This window comes from Thunnus albacares, chromosome 6, assembly GCF_914725855.1.
Source record: "Thunnus albacares chromosome 6, fThuAlb1.1, whole genome shotgun sequence".
NCBI lineage: Eukaryota > Metazoa > Chordata > Actinopteri > Scombriformes > Scombridae > Thunnus > Thunnus albacares.
This window is the reverse complement of record NC_058111.1, coordinates 35,830,397-35,856,884: the sequence shown is the minus strand read 5'-3', so window position 1 is coordinate 35,856,884 and position 26,488 is coordinate 35,830,397. Positions and strand designations below refer to the sequence as shown.

At 40.9% G+C, this 26,488-nt stretch overlaps 1 protein-coding gene and 1 long non-coding RNA gene across 5 annotated transcripts in view; one reads left to right on the top strand and one right to left on the bottom strand.

Moving 5' to 3' along the window:
* Window positions 1-26,488, top strand: part of LOC122983846 — a 372,841-nt gene that overhangs the window by 128,470 nt on the left and 217,883 nt on the right. Inside the window, exon 3 of the long non-coding RNA XR_006403776.1 lies at window positions 3,849-3,852. This is a non-coding gene — a long non-coding RNA (uncharacterized LOC122983846). The remainder of the gene's footprint in view (window positions 1-3,848; window positions 3,853-26,488) is intronic.
* fat3a (FAT atypical cadherin 3a) overlaps window positions 1-26,488 on the bottom strand; it is a 255,590-nt gene that overhangs the window by 122,321 nt on the left and 106,781 nt on the right. For all 4 annotated transcript variants that reach the window (XR_006403773.1, XM_044353986.1, XM_044353987.1 and 1 more), the window contains exon 3: window positions 1,735-2,058. Coding sequence is in view for 3 of the 4 variants with exons in the window: in XM_044353986.1 (XP_044209921.1) it covers window positions 1,735-2,058 (324 nt within the window). In the remaining variant the exon portion in view is untranslated. The remainder of the gene's footprint in view (window positions 1-1,734; window positions 2,059-26,488) is intronic.

Sequence of the window (26,488 nt, the reverse complement as noted above, 5' to 3'; positions counted from 1 at the left end):
GGCACACCCCTACGTCACAGTCCCAGTCTGTCAACTGATGCTATAGTTACAACCACATAACATCCAAATGCACTGTGCTGTGCTTCATGAACTGTGGATAACTATCGTACAAAAGAAAGAGAAACAAGGTAAGCAACAGATGTGAAGGGTATAAACAGACAGTGAAGGAGACAATCAGGCAGATGGACAAGAAATAAATACAACTGCAAAGTGTAAATCACAGAGGAAGAGTGCTACAGGTTTATGGATTATTTGTAGTCCCTCATCAATATTTCATAACAACAAAATCAAATATTCAACATCCGCCATGGAGACAGAGAGAAACAGGCACATGGGTGGAAAAGAGAAGAAAGAAGAAAGTATGAGAGGATGACAGAAAAGGAGAACATGAGAAGAAAAAAGATGACAATACAAAAAAGCAAAGTGGAAGAATCTCTTTAATGAATGGGGGGAAGGGTTGTTTGAAATGAATGGGTGGATTATAATCAAATTCAAAGTGAAAGGATCTTGAAGAAAGGAAAGATAAATATAGCAGCAGCCAATTATATCTCCCCCTCTCTCCACCACGAGCCCTATCTGCAGAACAAACTGTGATGCAGCATGCAGAGTGGAGCATGTGTGTATGGATGTGTGTGTGTTCATGTTCCCAGACGATACTGCAACTGCTGTTGTTTCTCCCAGCATGCTCCTCTTCACTCCTTCATCCCACACTCACACTACACAGATGCTATTATTCTAACATTTTCCCTCTATACTAGTGCTATGCCACATGCCTCTAATTAAATGCGTATAGTTTTATCATCACCTAACTGAATGTCAGTAATGAGGAAACCTCATGAACCCCAGAAAATTGTAACTGCTGATGATGTCATGGTGAATGGAGAGGAGACATGTCACATTATCCATCTACATTATAATAACAGCCTCAGTTTACCACTTTATGCTGCTGTCTCTAGTTTATGTTTAAAAGAACTGATGGAACAACCTTAATGAATGAATAAAGACACATAACAAATGCAGAGACTTCCACAGGGCTCACTGAATGGTTTGATGAGTATGAAATTAATGCGAATCATGTGCTATGGTCTTCACAGTCACCAGATATTAACCCAGTTGAACACTCGAGGGAGATTTTGGAGCAGCATGTTACGGTAGGAACACGCATCACAATTGTTGAACCAGTTATGAATATGGTTTAGGTGTGACGACTGATCAGAGCAAGTTAGAATCTGCTCCAGTCTGGGTCAATTGGTATACTGACAGTCTCCAGATAAAATCTTGCAGTGTGTGGTGTAGAAGGATTTTAATCATTTGTCTTCTGGTCCAGTTGCTGCCTGTCACTCTCATCACCATTATTGACAACATGTTTGATGTTTTTCTCTGTAGAGTTTACAGAGTGTGTTACCCTCATCTCTCCATTCCGCATGTCACCCAAATTTAGATTTTTTCTTTGATTTCTTTTTAGTGCATATTTCAGTATAACTTAGAAAGAAAAACTCTTTTTGATTTAAGCCCCCTTTCAGCTGCTTTTGCCCTACAATGGAAAGCTCAGAGTAAAAGGAAAATTCATGATCTCTCTCCTTGGAGGTCATTCGACCCACACATGAAGATACACATGAAGAATCACTATTTTCAGTCCACATTCTGCTCAACCTGAGATAGCTAGACACCATGAATTGGGGGTTACTTCCGTGCCTTTTTCACACACGGAAATACACATATACCATTGCTTACCAGTTCGGGGGTTGATGGTAAAGAAGTTCTGTGGGTTCCCACTGATGATGCGGTAGTTGATCCTGTCAGTAGCAGCAGGGGGAGTGGCGTCAGGGTCCTGGGCTTGGATCTGGATCACAGAAACATCCCGTGGAGAGTTCTCGGGTAGTGAGGGCCGGTACAGTGGCTCCGAGGTCAGCGGGGCATTGTCATTAACATCCTCCACCTGGACAAACACCTCGATAGTGGCAAATTGGGGAACCACGCCATGGTCGCTGGCATACACCGTCAACCAATAGGAATCCTTGGTCTCACGGTCCAACATGTCTGTGGTGTAGATCACCCCTGGTGGAGGAAGACACAAACAGAGCAAATTGTTTCATCACCCAGTCATGGCTTGGATAAAAGAAATTGTGTGGCTGTACTGTACACCTGATGCAAGAAAATAATCCTATACAAAGTAATCTCTTGACAGGTTTTTACTGCAGCAGCACAGCCCAATACTTCTATTTCCAGCCAGAACAAAGACATTTAACTGTGTCATTTCCTTCTAACATCAGAAGTCCTCAACACAACAACTTCTTGAGAAATAGCCTGAGGATGTTACAGTGCAAACACACCGAAATGCACCAACACATCATCTAGCCTGTTGTATATCCACTGTTTTATACTATTCACTCCACTATCCACTATTAACACAATGATATCAGACATGTTCAAGAGCTGCTGGGTTTGACCTGAAAAGGTGTGTCCTCATTACTCTGTAAAATCCACACAACATATTGTCAATAGGTTTCATGGCAGTAAATATTTTCTTGGTAGAAACAAGAGACACATTCACAGCAGATGATCCAGGGTAATAAGAGCATTTAATAAGATATGTTAATACTTTTTTTTTTTTTTTTAAATTATGTGATCACTACTAACTAAATTCCATTCACCTCCATTGTACTATATTGGGGTGGAGGTAGGAATCTCTGAGACAGACATCTCAAAACCTAAGCAAATAAAAAACAAAGACCATCTGACAGGACGGATACCAAAAGAAGTACGGGAGAAATAAACCCAAACTGATGCTCACTCCAGTCAATATGGCTTGTAGTTATGGCACACATCAAAAACAACATACCAGACACAATGTAGTTTGCCTGCAGTGCCTGCAACTTATCATTCCAACTGATGCACAGAGGAGGCAGTCCCTGCTGCTGTATCATAGTGTTGCTTTCTCCCGCTCTGAAAAGAAGGACAATCACATCTGAATGCCGGTCACTGATTACAACTCAGCATTCGATCATCCCCTCCAAACTCTTAAACAAGCTCCACACCTTCTGCCTGAGGCCCAGCCTCTGTAGGTGGATTCTGGCCTTTCTCTAAAGCAGACCACAGAATCATTCATCTCACCTTCAGGACACTGCTTATGATCACTGGAACTCCTCTGGGGATATGGTTGTAGGGATGACAACATAATCTTTATATTGGCATTACACCACACTCAGGCTAGATCACAGGCACAGCCTACAGGACAGAAGTGGCAAGCTTTGTGTTGTGGTGCAACAATAAAAAACTGACCCTCAACATCAGTAAAACAAAGGAGATGACTATGCATCGGAGGAGGGCAGCGAGACATTGCCAGCCCTGATGCAACAATGAGTCTAAAGTAGAGAGAGTGAACAGCTCATCTTTCTGACACTTGAGCCAATTCCATTCAAAAAAGCAATGTGTGAACCTTGAGTTTATTATTTTATCACAGATACCCAGGAGTTTAGTTCCATGTGGTGTAAAAACCTGAAGTCACAAGGAAATCCAATCATCTGTAATTTAGCATTCAGTCTCCGCAAAACAGATGATTTCATCCTTAAACATTTCGACTTTCACATGCCAACAATTATTCTGCACAGCAGGAGGTCTCACTCTGGAGTCCTCTCATCTCTTTTGAGACTCTAGAGTTACAGCTAATTATTATAACACACGCTCACAATGTCTGCAATCACACAGCACAACACTCACATCTCCAGCAATAAGGTATGTCGTCAGAGTCCACACAGCCCACAACATGTTCTTATATTCTTTATTCCTTTAATGTAAACACAGACTGGGTGAGTAAACACCTAGCCCAACCTCAGGCTTTCATACAGGCCTGTAAAATAATGTGAAGTAGGGGGGATGCTATCACAGCCAAAGGGAATCTGTTAAACATATGATCTAATCCCATGTTGCCTAGCTAGTAGAAAGTCTAGTCAAAACTCCTGCGACCTCTGACCTCAGTGTGTGTGTTTACTCTCCTGTGGGTTGTGTGTGTTGCTGTGTGTGGCAGCCATCATCAACATCCGCCTGAACATTTGTATATGCCTGGTGTGTCTGTGTGTGCTTGTGTGACTGCATTTACTGTTCCTACAGTGGGGTGTGTGAGCTTCACTGTGCAGAATGATGTATTGTCTAAATGAGAAGAGAGTGATCAGTGCATTGTCTAAATGGCTGATCACTCTCTTCAACCCATGTGGAATCCTCCTGGGTGTGTGTGAGTGTTGCTGGCTAATGCACACAAACACACACACACACACATTACAGAACACTACAGGAACTGTACAGTCTGCTGCCCTACATAAACCCACTTGTGAGTGAATGTGTTTGTGTGTCCGTAGCGTGTGTGTATGTGTTCATGTGAGTGTGTTAAGAGGGGAGAAGTGGCCACCTTTTCTATTTGCTTTTTCAAGTGTCACTAAGGGATTTAGCAGCAGTGGAGAGTAACATCAATAAATTAAGAGTACTTGGAGAGTAGTTTATCTCTTAATCCACTTCTTTGAGAATCCACTTCTTTAAAGATCCTCTCCAGAAATGTATTAAGACATAAAAAATACTTGTTCAATGTGCTTGGAACAATAATGGGTGTCTCATAGGGTTTTTCCACAAAAAAAGTATAATTACCACCTTAAATCCTTAAAATGACATCTACTCCTTCCTCATTAAAAATTCTATGAATGTATGATGTCTCCTATTTTACTGTGAAGTCCATTCTCAGTGTATGTGCACTGGAGGCTTCAGGTTTCCACATTGCACTTGTGTAAGTTGACGACTGGACGAGGACTGGCGCCAAACTAGTTGTGATGTCACAAATCATGCTAGTAGGCGGCCTGCCTCTTCAATTAGATTTTCAATGAGCACAGCAAACATTTCCACTTTCAGCAGATGAATGTGAAAACAGCCTTCTAGTGTCAAACCCTGCACATACATCATTCTGCACAGTGAAGCTCACACACCCCACTGTAGGAACAAGAAGAACAAACTTTTAAGTGGAGAGGGATTTTAAGTTAGTAAATTATATGTACAATCATTTTATTACACTATCAGTTGATGACCCCCCCCCCCCCCCCCCCCCCAAAAAAAAAACACCAAAAACAAACAAACAAAAAAAAAGATCACAGAGTGAGCTGCTTATGTTGGTCATGAGTGATGAAAAAATGAAGCAGAAGTGCCATTCTGTCAGTTGATGCGGTAAAACCAGAGATATTGTTTTCTTTATCCCAGACATTCTTCTTCCTGGTCAAAACCTGTTAGCCTACCTACATTACCCACAATGCAACTTGACTGCCGACAATTCTGTTGGAGATCACGGTGTGTTATGCTAGTAGCGGCTAATGTAGCCTGGAGCTGCTAGCCTCCAGCAGAGATGACAAGCTACATAGGTCTGGCAACCTCACTTCTCTCTAATTACACATCCCCTTTTTTTTCCATTGTCAAACTTGCCCCAACCGACACTGACTCAAGTGACATCACTTAAGGAAAGTTATCAGATTTCACATAACTCCCTCTGGGGACACAAAAGGCTTTATACTACTTTTAACACATAGAACATCTGGAAAACAAGCTGATGTAGAAAATCACTAGACTTCCTCTTTAACATTGCAAAGTCAAACACTGCTGGTGCTCTCTCTCTCTACTGCATGTTCTGATAAACATGCAGTCACACTGAGGTAAACTGTAGGATATGTTGTCAAGACTACACACACACACACACACACACACACACACACACACACACACACACACAAGCAGTGCGTTGTCCTATGGGACAATTGAATATTCAAGGTTAGCTGTAATTAATTCAGAGTTGCCCTGTGCTGTGTTCTCTCTGCCTCACTGTTCATTCATCTCTGCCTCCTTCCAGCCCCTTGGCTGCACTACAATTAATAGCCATGCACCATGCTAGAACATTGCTTTTAATAGCCTAAGCTCCTGCTTACAAGACTGCTTTCCAATTAAGAGTGTGGAATTAACTACAAATGTCACAGGAGTGCTAGACATAAAACACACTGGAGAGAGGGGAGTGACAGTCTGCATCGCCGTCCAACCATCTTCCTCACAGCACAGAGCAGAAACAAAGCAGAGCTGCTGCACTGCTGTCACGTCCTCACCATACTTTCAATTTGTATCATTCAGTTTTCAGTTTGTCAGCTATGAGCCATGTTGTTCTTATGTCAACAGTCCAGACAGGTGGGCTGTCTTTATGTTAAGATCTGACTTTGTGTTGTATTTCTGTTGAGGACGGCCCACCTAACAAGCACAGCGGCTGTTTATTCCCATATATCACCTTTTTTACTGTTGGTAGATATTGGAGCCCAACAGTCACTCAACATTTGATTTAGATAATGATCTCAATATTTAAGAGTAAAAAAAAGATCTGATAACGATATTTTGGTTGATATGTGTTTTTTTCTTTAACATAGCACATAACAGAACAGAACATTTTTGACAAGAATCCCTTCGTTTTCAGTATTACTGTTAAGTGTTGTGACCAAGAAAGATATGGAGTGGGACATTTTGGATTTCTAAAATAAAAATGAAATAAAATACAATTGACTTGGGGGGACTAATTTTTATGTATTTACCAGCCCTTTTTGGGGATTTCTGCACTGAATTTCCTGTGATTTATTGGCTATCAACCAGGCTAATGTATTGGTCGTAATGGACAATATGCTAACATTTCAATTTAATTCAGAGTGCTTGCTCTGTTATCAAATCTAGTGCTCTTTAACATTCTCCATCTATTCACAATAAGCACTCAGAGACATCAAACAGTCAGCACTGTTTATTGGCCACTGTCCATTGCATTACTGCTGCAAGCTGCTGGCAGCAGACATCAACAGCCCCAGTTTCATCTAGCAGTGATGAACTGGAACTGAGTTCCTAACTGGCATATCTTAATCTTGAAATGGATATACAGTAGCTGATAACAATGGAGAGCAACTTCTCCAACTTCTTCAACTCATGCTACAGCAAATTAGATTTACTTCCAAAGTTGACTGTCCATGTTGGCTTCTATCACAAAGTAGAAGCCAAAATAAACAAAGAGGCAATCTTTTTAGCTAATGGCATTCATATGCTTCTTCTCTGCTAAATTAAATATTGGGGTGCAAAGTCCCTTGGTGTGTTGTGTGCGTGTTCCTAAAAGCTAGTTTCTGTTACAGCATGCCTTTTATTGTGATGGGCCCTCAGACTCTATTATTCAAGATGATTTCAAACAACAATATTTCATCATGTTCCCGATTTTGGTTTCCACATATTATAGCACTGTACAGCTAAGCAGAGTTTTTGAGCACAGGTTAATCTGATATGAGATATTTTAAATTTCTGGAACTAAATTTCTGTTTTGCTTGTATATTTTGTAAACCTCATGCTATTTTACTACTTGATTTTGTTATCAAATTATGCTAACTCTGGTCTGAATGTTATTTGGTGCAAACTGGTAATCCAGGGTCCATATGTGGCTCCTGGCAGGTTTTGAAGGGTGACTGATTTTTCTCTAACTGTGGCTGTCTTTCTTCTCAATTTAAAGCTGTTCTAAGAACATTTAAAAAGTTGTGTTTCAGTAGAATCAATGACACATAAGAGAATAGATATGCTGTAGAACTACAGTGTTTTAAGTGTTTTGGTAACTATGACAATTTTGGATACTGACCAGCCAGCTAATGAAACATCATCTCGTACAAGTCCTCCTCACTGACACTACTAACTCCTATAACAGTGATTCTGTACACTGAGACCAATAAATAAAATGAAAATGATAAATTACTGAACTAAATGAGCCAAACCTTCTTCAGCCTTGACTCTAGCTGAGGTAAGTTGTGAGGCTCTTGAGCCTGACTTGCCTGAGGGCTGCTGGGTATCTGGGGAAGTGCATTTCAACAAACCAGACAAAATGAGTCTCAGGCTTAATTGGGAATTAGGGTAAGATTAATTAAGGCATTGATTAGTATTTGCACTAATCCAAGGGAGTGGAGGCCCTTTGTAATTCACTCTGCAAGCACTCACTGTCTTTTATTGCTGCCTACTCCAAAGTCTGCATGTCTTCTAAAGCTGGAGGCAAATGCATCCAATTTGCAGTATTGCTGCATGTAAACACAGAGTAGTATATGAGTATGTGTGTGTCTATGTGCATTAGGAATTCATACAGCATTAGAATCCTCTCAGTAATCAGCCTTTAATGAAATCCAAATTAGGTCATCCGTGTGGTGTGTACCAACTAACCACATCTAAGTGTCTCATCTGCTTTAATATTCCTTCACAGCTGTGCATATTTCAATGTATGACTGTGGTATTGGGATGAAGCCTGCATGTTCACAAACATCATTATACCTGTATTAGTTGTCACTAACACTCCTGTTGAATATTGACGCATTATTGCAGAATAAAAGAAAATAAAGCAGCTGTAAAATTCCCTTTTACTCTTTTCACCAAATTTGCTAATTGCATTTGTTTTTTTAGTGCCACGTAACTGCAAAAATAATACAAAATATATATAAAATTAGCACAAAAAGTAAGGAAATTTGTGTCTGGTAGATTATGTCTTTGTTGTACCAATGCTTCTTGGCAATAAATCTTACCATTGGAAAGCCTGTTTATTTCCCTTTTAAATGATGCCACATTTGTAAAAAACATGCATTTGTGGGATGAGCAGCAGAGCTGAGTATGTCGGTTGCACCCATGAAAAATTTGCCAAATCTTCTCTGCCAATGCCAAACAGCTTATTCTGCCGAACACAAATTCCCTTACTTTTTATGCTAAGTTTATATATATTCACTGTGATATCATACCAAGATAAAGCATCAGACATATTCAACGGTTGACTGATCAACTGGTCAAGCTTTTAAAAATGCATACACAGGCAGTGTTTCACCCAAGTACAGATCAAGAGATGATGAGAACCCTAGGCTTCTCCACTACTCAACCCATTATTGCTCTTTGAAGTCTAAGTTGAATCTAATTAGCATCAAGAGCATGTCTCTGGTGGGTGTATGAGGAGCCTGCCTGCCTGCCTTCCTGCCTACCCGCACACCTTTCTGCCTATGTTGCCATGGTAACAACTTAGGAGTGTCCCATATCATATCGTTCAAGATTATATCGGTATAATTTTTAATACGATAAAAAAACATACAGTGATAATAGGGATATTCCAACTTGTTCATTTAATGACATCATACTGTTACACACCGCAACAACAAGCATGGCTGAAAGCTAAAGTAACATTGCTATTGGCTTAATGGTGGAGGAGTTAGCTCCAAAAAGAGGAGCGACTTCAGTAATGTGGAAGTGGTTTGATTACAAAAGATCACATGTACAACAAACCATGGTAATATGTAAGAAGTGCAAGAAGACTGTAACAACAAAAGGGGGCAATACAACAAATTTATTTTACCACCTCAAGCAGAAGCACCCGGTTGAGTACAAGGAGAGCCAAAAATCCTGTCATATCATCAAGAATATCATTATTTCAGAAACATCCTGAAATATTGTGAAATTATTTTAGGGAGATATAGCCCACCCCCAATGGGGATCCAAATGAACAGGAAAACAAGAATCATGAATAATGAATAAAACCACAAAAATCATGAATAAAAAACACAGTACTTGCTGCTGTGTACACTTGCTGCTGTCTGATTTCCTCCTGATTTTTAACATTAAATACAATGAATTATGGGTGATTATAAATTATGGGAGAGTCTGCAGAATTGCCAACTTGTGGAAAGCTTGCACTTTCACCGCAGGACAGCCCTAAACTCATGCAGACATATCCAGAATGTGAGGGCAGATATCGGGCCGCTCCCTCTGCTTTCTTTTCGTTTTGCAATTTGATGTGCAGTTCTTTAGTAAGAGCTGGGAGCCACTATTGTTGCTTGTATTCAAGAAAGTGTCAGTAGTGGTATTAAGAATGGAAAAAACTCATTAACTAATGGAGGCCTAAACTCAGTCGGTCAGGGCTCTGAGCTAAAAAATGAGCCTGTTCTCTAGGGGCATCATGAGACCAATGACCCTGATAACATCTCTTACACTATTTCTTCATTCACATTTAACTACATGGCTCATATTTGATATGTCTGCCCCTTGGCCCAGGACTTCAGCCCTCGCTGACAGTGCAGCCCCTGGCAACTTCCATTGGCCCAGCTGGTCATCCATCCTTGGTTTCACCTTTCAATAATTTGAGAGATTCAGCTGAGTTTTGGGAGTACTGCCCTTCAGCAGAGGACTTTTCTTTCTACACTATACTCTGCTGACCAGGTCAAACAAAACCCTTTATTCTGAAAATTTCAACCTCACCCCACTACTTCCCTGTCAGCAAAAAAGCCAGAGGAGGTCACCAGTGGAGACAGAAATGAAAGAGTGCAGTGAAAGTGGCAGACAGAGGAGTGAGGCAGGATGAAGAGGTCATGTGTATGGGTTTGGTTTGATGTCAGAGCATTCAACTCCACATATAACTGCTACAGTCCATGGACAGACAGGGACACTGACAAGCTGATAAAAGTACAAACACTGAATTAAACAATACACCACAGGGAGAGAGACTGGGATAATCCCACCCCAAACACACCTACATACTGTATGTATACACCAGGAGATGATAATGGAAAAAGAATACACACACTGAAAATCCAATGAATACAGAGAGCTAGTGAGTTTCAAACAGAGGGAGCGGCCATGAATGAAATAGGTTTCACTCACAGAGCTGTTCAACTTGGTGTGGTAGAAGTCTGTCTACCTCAAGAGTGACCAAGTGTAATTGCAAAGACTGTAGAACACGACTAAGGGTCCCTTTACACCTTGCATTAAAATGCATTTTTTGGTGATCAGATTGCAATCAGATAGTGCTTGACCACATGAAAGTACATGTGTAAATACACTCAAGACGCACTGAGGACGGATTGTGGAGGTGGTCAGGGACACATTGTGATTTATTTGTAAAGCGCCTTTCAAAACCAGAGTTACAAGGTGCTGTACAATGCAAACAACTGAGACAAAAACAAAATTTAAAAAAAATAAAATAAGATAACATAAAATAAAAAAACTTAAAAACACAAAATATCAATATAAAAAGAATAAAACCATAACACTACACAGAGTGCAGACACACAAGTCAGATACAACAATAAAAACAGTGAAAGTAACACAGAGAGTAATCACACATTACGAGATAAAGTGCTAAACAGGTGAGTTTTTAACAGCTTCTTAAAACAGACTCAGCCTTTTTTAGGACTTGGGGGAGACAGTTCCAGAGGGTGGGGGCAACAACTGCAAAAGCACAGTCACCCTTGGTCTTAAGCCGAGATTTCAGGACAGCCAGAAGGCAATGGTCAGTAGACCTCAGTGATTTCACCGTGGCCAGGGGACATAATAATTCAGAAATATAAGGTGGAACCAGTCCGTCTAGTGCTTTATAGGTATTTAAAAGAATTTTAAAATCAATTCTACATTCTATTGGTAACCAATGTAGGTTGGCCAACACTGGTGTGACCTACGTCATCTGGCGGCCGCATTTTGGACCAACTGGAGCCGAGACACAGAACGAGCGACTCAGGGTTGTGAGCAAACAAAAGTTAGAGGTTAAGTTGGAGGAAGTTAGCTGACATCCAGTCCTTGATACCTGTTAGGCAATCTTGCAAGGTGGAGAGTTTGCTCAGGTCATTTGAACTGAAAGAAAAGTACAGCTGTGTATCGTCCACATAACAGTGATAAGAGATACACTTAAATTGACTAAATAGGAAACCAAGGGGGAGCATGTACAGGGAGAAAAGAATAGGAGCAAGGATTGAACCTTGGGGTACACCACATGACAACCGAGCAGATAAGGAGATGTAATGATCAATTGCTATAGAAAAACTCCTGTCTGACAAATAAGAGGCCAACCAGTCAAGGGCTGTCCCAGTAATGCCTGCCCATTGCTGGAGCCTATTAAGGAGAACTGAGTGGTCAGCAGTGTCAAAAGCTGCACTTAGGTCAAGCAGTAACAAAACTGAACATTCCCCAGGATTGGTGTGCATTAAAACATCATTTGGAACCCTAAGCAGGGCAGTTTCAGTACTGTGCCCCACACGAAATCCAGACTGAAAAAGATTTCATTGCTGTCCAAAGGGGTGTTCCATCAAGCTGGCTAACGGGATAGCTTGGCTTATTTCGATAAGCCTTGCTAATTTAAGTGAGAGTTCCGTTCCATCACTGCGGCTAATATGAGTCCCAACTCAGTAACCATGGTAACTTAGTCAGCAGAACTAGCCAGCTCTGTGGCAGGCTGATGGTCAAGCTTAATTCAGCTGCATGTCAAAGAATGTCTTACAGACAGAAACAGACTCTCAAAGGACAGTTCCATCAAGTGTCTTTTAACACTTGCAACCCTTTTATTTAAAAGCTTAGTATTCATCATTTTAGAAATAAAAGTGTGCCAGCGTTATTTTGAACTTATTCATTTATTCATTCACTCATTTTGTTCAAGCTGTGAAGACAAAAAGAAAATTAAATAAAGTCCAAACCATGACCTTCTACAGTACTCATTTTGGGTCTTTTCATACATCACAACATATGTATAAAATTTTTGTACTTTACTCCCATGATGCGCAGCAGCTGCTGCTTGTACACTGAAACCATGACAGAGACAGAAAGTCATTTTCTCTCAATGACAAACGTAGTTTCCCTGAAACTTATGACAATAAAAGGGGGGAAAGAAATTTAAGTAAATTTCACTGCTATCTTCACCTATAAGGAAATTGTCATTGGCAAAAGTCAGAACCCGCTGCTTCAAAAATGTACACACTGTGTTTGAAACAGCTGTGCTGTATTTTGAAACAGTCATTAAAATTCAGTAATTTTATATTCATGTAGGCTAATAAATATACAAATGTCAATTAGATGGTATTCTGCATGACAAATAAAGAAAAAGAAATGGTTATAATAATCATCTACTTATAATGATATTTGTCCCGGACAGACGTGATCATTATAAGTGGCTTCCACTGAACTTATGTCCTTCTAAAGTTTCCAGTTAATTTTTAACTTTCAGTGATGCTTGTAAATGGACATCCTGTGAAAGAGAAAATGTGTCAAAGAGTATGATAATGTTGGAAAGTTGGTTTTCTTAAGTTGCCTACACCATAATTTTAAATATACATCTGATATTATCTAGCCTAGTGATAACATAACCACAGTCACTAATCTGAATGCTCATTTATTAACAAATAAAGATAAAACCATGAGTGGGAACAAGCACTGCTCTTCACTTTCACCGTGCAGACTCATCAAGCCGAATGCGGGGATTGAATCATCATTCTTCTAGTAATAAGTTCGCTCCTCTAACCTTTAGGCTATCACTGCCCACCTACAGGTATACATTTAATCTGTCATCAATTTTGTGCCAAGTCATCTCCCTCACCTTGTTAATTGCAGCAGTTTTGCCCTTTTTGGTGAAAACCCCTCTATATTCTTCATATAGTTTCATCAGCAGGTTTGTTCTGCTGCTGAGAAGAAAATCGTTCTAGTTTTCTTTTATTTTTGCGACATAGTATCATCTTTTCAACAATCGACTATTCTGGGCTGCTTATGTACTCTGTGCACACGCACACCTCAAGCTTATTCCAGTCTGGCTAGACTTAGCATTGACTAGACACAGTAAAGCTGTGTTAGTGGAACGGCTTGAGCCTCAAGTGAAAGTTGACGTTAATTCTAGCCAGGCTTTTTCAAGTAAGCGCAGCTTTCTTAAACTGCATTGATGGAACACCCTTCAGGACCTGTATAAGCTGTTTATATAAGTTGTTGTTTATACACTACTTTTTCCAAGACCTTGGAAAGAAAAGGAAGTTTGGATATCGGTCTGTAGCTACTGGGAAGCAATGGGTTTTTTAAGAGTGGCTGAATAATCGCATGCTTAAAATAATCAGGCACACAGCCAGAGCTAAGAGAGCTATTTACAAAAATAAGTAATAAAATAAGTATGGTCCTAATGAACCAAAAACACCTGTTGAATGCTCTGACATCAAACCAAACCCATACACATGACCTCTTCATCCTGCCTCACTCCTCTGTCTGCACTCCCTTTTAAGACAGCGTATGTTGTTGTTTATCTAAGGGGATTAGTTAACTGTACGGATAGTTTTGTTTTTAAGTGGAGCAACAACATCTAGGTTTGACAAACAGAGGTTATTAAAGGAGCAGACTAAGTCATTGGTCTGAGTAGGTAAAGCTATATCCTTACTGATCTGCAAAGACAGAAGCAAATTTGTCTGCAGAGTGGTTGTTGAGAGTGCGAGAACAGGTCATGCTTTTGATGGATTGGGTGTCAGCATTGAAGACAATATCAAAAGTGATACATTTGTGGTCAGACACAAAAGTCATTAGTGCACAGGGTATTAGGATTCAGACCCAAGGTGAAAACCAAATCAAGAGTGTGACCATGATTGTGGGTTGGCCCTTATACATGGTGCATTAAATTTAAAGACTAAGTGGTGCTTAAAAATTCAGCGGCAAATTTATCTGATACATCATCAACATGAATATTGAAGTCGCTAACTATCAAAACTTTGGCAAGTTAAACAACCACAGAAGATAAAAACTTCATCAAATTCAATTAGAACAGCAGCTAGGCCCCTTCCTCGACCAGACATCCTGGGAGCACCAACAAAGTCACAGTCCGTGGGACACAGTTCAGTCAAGGCCAAGTTGTCACCACATTTTACTCAGGTCTCAGTAGTACAAAAAGTCCAGATCACGAGAAACAAAAAAGTCCCTTAGGATAAAAGTTTTATTACACACCGACCTAGCATTGATTAACACCATCTTAACTGGAATGGACTGCAGTGAAGATTTATGATTGCAGGTAATCCGGATAAGATTGCTACCATTTACTGTAGATTTAAGAATGGGGATACATTTCTTTGGCCTGAAGTTTGTGACAATGGGAATCAGTGAGCCAGGACCTGAAACGGGATATAGACAGGTAAAAGACTTAGCGCCGGGGGAGGCACTAACTCTTTTAGGCATGTCATGCATGTAGAGCAGACTGGACCACATGCTGAAAATTTGCTGACAGCATTTGACTACCCTGCCTGTTGGGATGAATCCTGTCTCTTATGAAAAGTGACGCACGATCCCACAAGTTAAAATTGTCAATAAAACCCATGTTTTGAGCACTACATGCAGAGTGAAGCCAGGTGTGCAGGCTGAAAATGCAGCTGAAGCGCTCAGCTCCGCATCCAAAGGAGGGATAGGCCCACTGATAAAAATAGACTTTCCAGTGTCCTTTAAAACGTTAAAAGTAGATTAAAATTGTTTTTGGTGCACTCAGACTCCTGACAGGAAGCGTCATTCATCCCTACATGCAGCACTATTCATGTGATGGAGGTCAGGAGTGAGGGCAGCAAGTTAAGGAGTTTGTCCAGAATAACAGGGACTGTGGCACCAGGGAAACAGCAAGTAATAGCATTAATGAAACGGATGTCCCTGGTTATGGAGTCTCCAATGATTAATGTGCTGGGGGGAATGAGAGGACAAGGAGGTAAAGTGTACAAGCTACCTGGACTGGGCAGCGGACGTTCCAACTGCAATGAGGACAGTGGTTCAGGTTGGAGAGTCTGCGCAGTCTGCTCTTGCAGCATCCTACGGTGCTTCGTCCCGATTATGGAATGCTGCAGTGGAGTCTGCCAGCTCGGGTGGAAGCAGGACTGCAGCGGGACTGCAGAGGCATCACCAGGATGGTCTGGAGCCTCATTAGATTGCAGATTAGTTAGAGAGAGTGAAAGGAGGTGGTTGAGAGACTTTCTCCCTAACCAAATCCCTCTTTTGGCTGCAATGAACCACCTCAGCCCACGATGGCTGGGATGGTATTGGAGTTGAGCTGTGAACCAGGGCCATTCCCATGCCGACCTCCAGATCAGCTGGTGGTTCCAGTGCAGCGGCAGGTGGTGGTGTCTGGTTTTGTTTGAAGGAATGGCTACTCACTTCGGCTGCAGGACTCTCCAGGCAGTAGGGGTGTGCCCGAATACAAATACGTTATTCGGCAAAGCACAAATAGTGGGTTTTTTATGAGTATTTATTTTAACAATGACTTGTTTTTAGGAAGAAAAAAAAACATGTCAAATACCAGTGCGCAGGTTGGTTACATTGCTATCTCAGTCTCACTCCTCTGCTCGGCTGTTACGTCTATCAGCAGGTCTCAACAAGGGGAGTCACATCCACCTGCTACATAACACACATTTCCTAATTTGGAGATCACTCCCAGAGGTGGGGGTGTTCACCAGAGATAAAGCTGAGCTACTGACACACAAAGTGCTCCCAAAGGACTCTCCATAACCTGATGTTCTCTTTCACCTTTCCACAAAGTTAGGTTGTAAAAAATAGGCAATAAATGAAAAGTGCAAAGCAATAATCGCCTTTGAAGTTCTTCTCTACACATTACACGCTGTGCTGTCTCTTTGTTATGGGTGTTTAAAAAGGTAGAGGTCTGTCTGCGATGAGGCAATGAATAAAGTTTCAGCTCAGTAGTAAGCACAGTCATCTATGTACTGGGAGACTCCGTTTCGCAACTCACTGTGGGGACCTCCTTCGTAAGGTAGTTTATTCACAAACACTTATTGTAACACTTGCCATAGTGCATTGAAGGCAGGCAAGGAAAGGTGGAAGCAGAGGCCGATACCAGTTGTGACATCGGGGAGGAGAGCAATCAGGCCGCATGGGAAATAAGGCTGGAGGATTGCATAAAGGAAATATGCTTTGCCTGGGCAACCTGTTGATCAGCTGATCCTTTTTTTGAAGTTCTGTCATCAGGTGGTGGATTTCCTCCTTCAACTGTGAGTACCGATGATTGCAGTCCACAGACACAGCTATATAGCTGAATTTACTCAAGGAATAATCCACAAAACAACACGATCATTAAGATGTAAAACTTAAAACAAGTAAAAGTAATCCAAGATTGGTGACAGTGGTGTTCTCAGACGTGAGCTTTTGCGCTTCCGTGAGTATACCTGCAGAAGTCAAATCCTTAAAACAGCTTAAGATCTGCATCTGATGATTGAAAATCCTTATCCAGTTAAAGTGGATATGAAGCAGTCATTCAAGTTAACGTGATTTACTAAATGGATTTCCACTCTAATCAACAATTATATAACAAACATGACAAACAAAAACATATAAAAGAAAAAAGAAGCCCCGTTATATCTTTCGTGACAAGGGTGTTGCCATCTTGCAGTACTATAACCTGTGACATTACGGGGTTGGTTAGTTTGGAGTTCGAGAGATATGATAGTAGAGTGGTAGAGTGACAGATAGAGACAGTGAAAAATAGTGATAGTGAAAGATAGAGACAGTGACAGACAGTGAAAGATAGTGATAGTGAAAGATATAAACAGTGAAAGATAGAGACAGTGAGAGACGAAGACAGGTAAAGATAGAGACAATGAGAGATGAGACAGTTAAAGATAGAGATAGATAGAGATAGACAGTGGAGACTGAGGAGCCACAGGACAGAAGACGACAAAAGGGAGGCCACTACTGTATTGCTCCTGGATGTAAAAATGAGTTTTACAGGGTTAAATCTAAGGACAAAACAGTCCATTTCCATAAACTGCCACTGAAATGGAGAACAGTACTGCTGCACTGGCTAGTGGCTCTCAAGAGAGAGAGCACTCCGATGGGATCTTTGAGTCGGGCAAGCTAGTGGTCCACAGGACCAGCCTGAAGCTGCTCTGTCTGTTTTCAATTTCACTGCTTATAATGTGCGCTCTACTGAGCACCCAACATGTGACAACACAACACACGTGTCTAGTGGCAAATTTAAAAAAACAAAACAAAACAAAACAAACAAACAAAATATATATATATATGTCGTTGTCATCACGAAACAACGTAAGGCACAATAATTTACTTTTGGAACAATATCTTACTTTTTCAACCGAAAATGTTGATCGTTGACCGTCCAGCAAACCACTGGAGGCCTGACTTGATTTTGTGTTTACCACCAGACCAGAATTGGCTCACAACAAAATAAGAATTTTTGATTTGCCAATGTTAGCACTACCTGCTCACTATTGCAAAGATTTAGTCATGACCAACTTTACATAATACTAATAAATCAACAACAAGAACCAATAGTCCTTGTTGTTGGACTATTGGCAGGCCAAAAATTATGTTGATGCATTTGGCAATTATTCAGTATTTCAGTCTAGTCTAGCTTTTCCCTTTTACTGAACATATATTGTAGATATTATGCAAATAGCACTGGAACTTTCTGTTTGGTCCTGGACTGCAGTAAAACACAACAGACACTTCATGACAGATACTATCAGTCTCTAAAAACTAGTACTAGTAACTATTACCCACTACAGCACCTAGTAAAAACAAAAAGAGAAACTAGACATTAATATAAAAAAAGGTAGATAGAGTACTTAATCCCAAAGGGAAATTAGTGTTACAGCAGTCGCTTGACATAATTCAAATACAAAAACAATGAACAAGGTAAAAGAAACCAATACGATTAAAAACTTAATTATATATAATACTAAACAGACTAACTTAAATATAATACATAAATAAAAATAGAATAGAGACTGGACTATAATAACTATAATATACTATTTGCTGAGAATGCCCTGTTCAGTTACGTTAATATGCTATAATACATTGTACATTAGTGCTAATCAGGAGGACATTGTTAATGTAGGTGCATGATTGTCCATGGACATTAGAAATAACCGCACATTGATACTTTTGATAGTCACAAAAGAATAATAACTAGTAGAACTGTAGGCACTAGTGAGAGAAGAAAATATGTCAGTGAGGAAAAAAACTGCTGACATTATGACATATGATTCTGGCTGCTACATTCTGTACCCTGGCACCTACAAGAAATGTGATTATAACATTATAATTTTGTTAATTTTGTTTAACATCCCTCAGATGCATAGCAAACATCCCTGGTGTTTACACACATTAATCTTACGATAATAAAACACCAAATAAGAGTAATTTTATTGATTCAACAAGCACTACAGCCAGAACCGGTATGGACATTGAACCAAAACCAATTACACCCAACCATCACTGAAACAAAACAGAGGAAACATAGGATAGTTTTCTGTGCATGGTTATTGAAAGAATAACAACACAACAAAAAGTGTTTAGGTATATGATTCTTTAATGTCCTTTAAATCAGTAGTCAGGATGTAAGTACAGACTTTCATGTTAAGGCTGATAACATCATTTGGGTACCTAAAAACAGTAAATTTGTGTTAACAGGTTAGGCAGACATGCATGCATTTGGTGGCCAGCAGCAAATTCCCAGAGGCTGACATCAGTGAGGGGATAGAGCAGGAGACAGGCAGTGTGCACACCCTGACAGTCAGTGTCAGTATCCAGACAGATCCGTTGGAACAGGATACAGAAGAGGGAGGCAATAAGCAGTACATTTGCACAGACATGAAGAAAGCTCAATGGAAGAGAGTCAAGATAATGCCTATGATGATGAATTTGAGTTGAGTGGTGAGGGAAGCATCAGTGATGAGGATCAAAGTGTCAGTGATGTTGAGGATGAGGAACCAAATGTCTCAAAAGAGAGAAAGAGTATTGTGTCAACAGGACCATTGGGAGCCATTGGGAAGGTTGTGGCAAATATTTGGTGAGGCCACCAACAGTCACCAAAAGTGGCTTTGGGTTTAGGATTAACACAGAATGCATTGATGGTCATGATTATATATGGCATTTTCAGCCTTTAACTAGAGGAATAATGGAATGCAATATTTCTGTCCCTGCTCCTGTATTTGTCACGGGAAACAAGTGCAGTCCATTCATGGAGATGTGTGACACCATTGGTCTGGAAACCATCTCAAAAAGACAATGGTTCAACATACAGAAAGCCTACATCATCCCAGAGGTCAACAATGCCTGCACAGTACACAATGAGGCTGTGCTGAGTGCCGTATGTGATGAGGCACTAATCATGTTGGGAGACTGCAGATATGACAGCCCACATCACAATGCTTCGTATGGCATCTACTTGCTCCTGGACATCAAGTCAAAGTTGGTGGTCGCACAGGAAACCGTAAAAGTCACAGTTGAAGAACAGTAATTGGCTTGAGGTGGATGGTCTGGAGAAGTGCCTTTCCAAGTCGGGAGAGTATGATGTGGCCATATCTGTTTTGGCAACCTACTGTCAAAAAATGACTGCTGCCACAACGAGGAGTTGTTCCAGTGGATCAGAGTGATCACAAACCATCTCTGGTTTTTTGTCACAACATGTGAGGGAAATGTGACAAGGTTAAAGGAAGTGGATCTCAGTCCTGCATCACATAACCAATATGCACCACTGGTTGTCTGGTGAGACAATCACAAAGTGAGCACCCTACCTACACCCCTGAGGAAGAGAGTCAGCGTCCATGGCTCCTCCCTAGCTCTGCTGCCTTTCAGCACCTGCAGAAGATAGTGCTTGATAAGCAGCTCCTGAAGAAACAGGAAAAAACCACTCTGGGCATTCACGCGGGACAGTTGGAAAGTCTTCACTGTTTGTACACAAAGTACGCAACAAAGAGGAAGAAATTTCTGAAGGAGAGTTTGGAGGCACGTCTGTGTGTTGCTGCACTGGATCACAACAGTAGCGTGAACAGGGAGACAGCTAAAACAAAGGAAGGTGAGGAGCAACATAAACACTAGTACTCAAAGGCTGCTCAACAGTATGTGGTGAACCCAAGGAAAGTGGACAAAGATTATTTGTTCAGGAAGAACATTGTGGCAGGAGTGATCACTAGGTGTAAGTCCACATCCATCCGCGCAACATTACAGGAGCTGAAAACTAAGACTCTTATCACCCTGGCCCTGCACAAAGGTGGGGAAAAAACGGAGAAGGCACTGTCTGTTGCCAAGCACCTGAGCAGATTTACATCCTCACAGCACCATAACACAGCTCACTGAGCAAGAGCAGAAAGAGTAACACTAAATAATAAGTTCCTTAACAAGTTCAACTGACTATGATTGTTCCATTATTATAAGAATTAAGAATTAGAATTAATTTTGAGAAAAAAATGGAATGGCTGGAATCGGGATCCGGTTCTTCTTCCCCAAATGGCCCCTGGCCCAGAGGGTAAACTGCCTGCATGCAGTCAACCTAAAGAGACTGATGGAAAGGAAATGTATTGGTTAGATTTAGTAAACAATAAATTTTGAACATAGGTGATACATTCTGATATATGGGATGATGAATCTGATATAATATGTATAGTCTGTATATAAAATGTATATTTGATATTTTGAAGTATGGCTTTGTATTACTGCTTTTTTCTATGTACTTTATTGAATTGTTAACTGTTTTTGGATGATTATCACCCTGGGTGGTTTGCACATGTGCATGATGTATAAATATAGGTATGTTTTCCATTTTTGAACATTGTGACCTGATGAAGATCCAAGTAGGATCAAAACGTTGTCATTATTAAACTTTAAGTGCGCAGAAGTTACCTTTTTTTTCATAGTTTTAGTTCATGATCGCTAACAGCTGATAGTGTCAACTAGCTAACGCTAAGGGTTAGCTAGTAATGAGTACCGGAGAAACGACATAAACAAAGATGTTTCGGTCAGACAGCAACTATATGTAAACAAACTGCACGTGGAAACACTGTCCACGTGCATTGTGGACACCTGTCTCTGGACAACACCATGTAGCATGTAGCCTATTTGTTTTCTTTACTGTATAAGGTTATTGGTTCATTCACCCGTGGTTACAGCTAGCTTGACTTACCTGCTGTTGACAGGACGCTCCAGTGTCTCAGCTCTGACGTCCTACAGTGAAAGCATTGCCACCTCCAACACATCCACCTCCAGGCACAGGATGCTGAATGTGCGCACCATGGTGATGCAGGAGTAGTCACGTGGAAGATGGTCCAAACTAGCCTCTCAACAGCAGACAGACTCTGGCACATGGGCATCGGCATACAATAACTACACTGACACCAAGTAACATTGCCGACCTGCCCTTGACCCCAAATCACCGGCTCCACGACTTCTTCCACCTGTACCACTGCTCGGTTCCCATGCCTTATAGGCTTGAATGTGTATGCAATGGGACTTGTCACAGACTCAACAGGCCTTTCAAGTTCATCTTCCTCCATTTACAAAAAGTGTGTGTTCAACCCGTATCAGAAATGCTTCACTGGCCAACGGAACCAACCAACCCCATTACGTAGGCAATGACATCACTTCAAAATGGCAGCTCACTAGCTAGATAGCAAGGTAGAAATTACGAAAATAAATTTGTCATATCTGTGGTTTTAACATTTTAAAATCAAATTTTAGGCAAGGTGTTTTTTTAAATATATTTTCACACTACCAGCACCAAAACATGCATGTTTCATGTCCACTTTAAAAGAGTTAAAACGACCAATATCTAAAAATATATTAAAATAGATGGCATAAAACTGGTTAAAAACTGGATAAAAAGTCAGGGTGGGTAGAGGACAAGGTTAAAAGTACACTAGAATGTAGAGACAGTGCTGAAGGGAAGAAATTATTATTTAATTTTTTGAGGACAGCTGAACTGGAAAGATGGATTTAAAATGAATGGAGAGGGAGAATGAAACCTGAAGGTCGCAACAATACAACGTCATGGATGCCAACTGCCGTAAAAACTCACAGAAGAAGAAGAAGAAGAAGAAGAAGCTGTTGTCAGACTCTCCGTGTCCACGCTGGAAACCATGAATGTATAATAAGAGCTGGATAAAGCACCGCAGCTCAGCCTTGCAGCCAATTTTTCCCATTGATCACTCGCGGGATTGCAGCAAAAAATCCCCCTTCGGCCAAAAAAGCATTTTCGCCATAGACCAAAATTGTAAAAGTGATGTCTGTAAAACTGTTGACAGGACACGTCAAACTGCAAACATCGTCAATTATGACTCTTTCTATTATGAACTTTTGATTCATGGAGGTTTTATATTTGTAAAACTTGAGCTGGGAAAAGCAATCTAAAAATCCATGACGTCATCACAATGTAAAGTCTATGGGCGTAGTGGGAACTCGCGGGCAGGGCCAGCGGGGGAAAGACTACTGCATATATTCAGTGGGCTGCACAATGAGGAATCAAACCCAGAAGCTAGAAACATTTTTGGCGTATACACCAGCCGAGCAAATCCTATAGGACTGAATGGGTGCCATTTTTAGTCTGGTATCCAGCTCTTATAATACATCCATGCTGGAAACACAGAGAATCTGCTGGAGTCACTAGAAGCACATTCAAGGTCCTTTGTAAAAGTTTCTGTGTGGTACCTGTGTTGTAGCTGAGCTTGCGGCTCTACGAGAGGCTCTCCGGTGTGTGTGTATGTGTGTGTGTGTGTGTGTGTGTGTGTATCTGTGGAGGAGTGTCAGTATGTAACCCCGCTGCTTATCGTGTTAATGTTTAGCCTGCCGTCATCACTCGTCAGACCTCAATATCTTGTTAAGAATAGCAGCTAGTTATCGGTGGGTCGTGTGTTGTGTTTACTGCCACAACAAAGGAATAAATCTTATGGTTATTAGCACAACATCGCCTCTCTCTTGTCTTTTATCAGACTTGCTAATGCTACTGTATCAGCAGCTCTGTGAGGCACAAACTGAACATACAATTAGCAGTGTTATGATATTTCTACGTGGCATTTCTGGGGCTGAAGGTCTGCTGGTCTGTGTGCATTGTGAAATGACATTTACGCATCTTGATTGAAAAAAATTCCGATTTTATCTACCTTGGCGGGTCTTAATCTACCTGGGTGGGCCACTCAAGTAGAGCCTGTGTAAGGGAAACGCTGAACACTCTATAGCATTAGACGTTTCTACAGGAAAATGTGGAATCTATAAGACAGACATGCTTGGTCTGAAGGCACCAAGAACAAGACAACAAATCAAATATTGGAGAGAAAAATCAGGCTGGAAAACATAAAGATGCAGATGAATAAATTTTTGCCCCGATATCTACTCCCCCCTCCATCCCTGCTGTCAATGCACCTCCACTCATCTCTGCCTGGCTTAACAATGACGAGGGAAGAGAAAGGTCACAGAAGGAAGGTATGAAGGCTGGTTATGAAGGAAGCTTGGGAAAGAGTGGAAACAATAAAAATCTAGTTTGATCTTAATCTCTGCAGTCAATACAGTGTCAGCCAAACTGTTGTCTCAATTTCTCACTTAATCTAAAATTAAATCTCACTTTTCAGAATACCCATGTATGTACAAGCACCAGAAAATCACATTTAAGACTTATTCTCCAGAGAATAAATTTGATTCATTATTTTAGTTGTTGTGTGGGTTGAATCCACTTCAGGTGGTATTCTGTCGACTGAAATATGAGTATCCCTAACAGATTCCATGACAATCTGGCCTGTGACTGTAGAGATATTCTGCTCTAGGTATGTTATATATTAGGCTCTCTACACATGAACTGATTTGCACTGGCATGAGCCATTGTGGAGAGGGCAAAGACACCAAACCTTGCAACAGTGCTACTTGGAAACCACTCAGATTGTATGCCTCACCACTGAGCTTCAGCCTGTTTCAACCGTAATGTTATACATCTTGCTATTTTGTGTGTGGATACTCAGACCATGAGTAGTGCTGACGTTGAGAAAGGTCATTCAGGACAAACATTCAGGTTACAGCAGTACAGTTTCACCCTATTTCACAGACACAGCTTGTCTCTCTCACTATCCAACAAAGTCAGCTTTTTATTTCTGCTTCTCCTCATTCATCATTCAGGAAAGGCCAAAGGAGAGGGAAAAGCTTGAAGGATAGAGAGAAGAAAGAAAGGAGCAAGACAGAAAAAGTGAGAGCAGCAGTTCCAGCATTCAACTTCCGTAAACAGGGCAGGTCCTGCATCAGTAAAATTGCCACATCCTTTCTGTGCAGTTTGGCAAGGTAATGTAGTGCTGTAGGTGTGAGAGGTCAGCAGGTCAGCCATGTCAGATTGTGAGGAGCCTATTAGTGAGAAATGAGCAGCAGGAAGCCTTTATCAGACTCCTTTTAAGCTGGCCTCTCTGAGGGTTATAATGAGTCCTCAGCTAGTCCTTCAGCTATGAGGAGGGATTAGCACCTGAGACCCCACAGGTAAAACCCTCATTAGCCAACTAGCATTAGAGCGATAAAGTGCTGGGCCACAATGTGGAGAGAGGTGCAGTCTATCAGCATGAGGGAGAGGAAGACAGCAGGTGAGTGAAGGTAAAGGTTAGCACATGAATAAGAGAAGACTTCCTCTTTTCCTCATTCTCTGCTGTACTGCAGGGTGCCTTCAGAAGGGTAACCACAAAAAAGACGATAACTATAAAACAATCAATGTTAAAGGAATTGAGGAAAAGAGGCAAGCTGCGTAATGAAAAGGCTTGATCTGCAACAATGTTCCCATGGGGATTTACAGTGTTGGTTCACCCAAATCATGGATAATTCTGGTTGTATTTGTTTAATTTTTTAAATATGTGTCTGAGATTTTCTTTCTCCACTCCAGCACAATGGAGGTGAATGCAATTCAGTTTGTGGTGCTTGCAACGCTGAAAAGTGACGTTAGCCCCTTTTATACGGAGATACTGTAATATTGCCATAAAGAAGACCTGTCATTATGCCAGCTTTGCTATTTTACACTGAACAAAACAAAGCTGGCATAATACCACCCCCTTGTGTGATTTTAGATAGCATGCCGGCATTCCAGAATCAGAGGTGTGACGTGTAACACAACAGTGTTGGCATCTAGTGTGTGTGGTCCCGCCATGTCAGCTGATCCTTTTACACAAACATTGATCTGGCAACATGACTACCTCTGCTGCCGGTTTAATAGCGGAACAACAATGCCCCCTCATTCTGTGTTTGTACCTTTTATACAGAACAGCAAGGCAGAATAGTGCTGCAACATTCCCGCCTTGAACCTTCACTTAACCTGGGCCCAATTATTTGCAAACAAAACTGAGAGTCACATAACAAGACTAGGTCAAAACCTAGTATATGGCCAGTTTGTTACAGGGATAGTCAGTGGTAGTGTCTATAATGTGAATTCTTGGATATTAAATGTTTGTCTGCAATTTTCTGTAGTGGTCCCAGTAATATTTACTGGTTAAGTGTGCTAAAGTAGTGTATCACATGATAGGTTAAGCTACATTTGAGTTATAAAAAAGGTTATAAATGCAGTTGCAAGAACAATACTTTACACTCATATCTTGGGATGTTTGATTTAAAAGACAACTGTTTTTTTTTAATTATAACTACTCTAATTATTATTATGTCTCTAGTTTTTCACTGTATTGAGTGTTTTGTCAGAGTGATTGTTATTTGGGGTACTTTAACTGTGCTTTAACTCCGTCATGCCTCTATGTGCCTTTTTTCTGCAGTCAAATCAAGCGCACCTCGCAGAGCAGCTGCTCCACACTAAACTGATATAACAGCTTTTGAGTCGCACAGTGCTGCCAGCTGGAGAGTCAGTCACACTCACTGGGTGGTAGAGGAGGAGCCGCAGAGACACTGGTACACATCTGTTTAA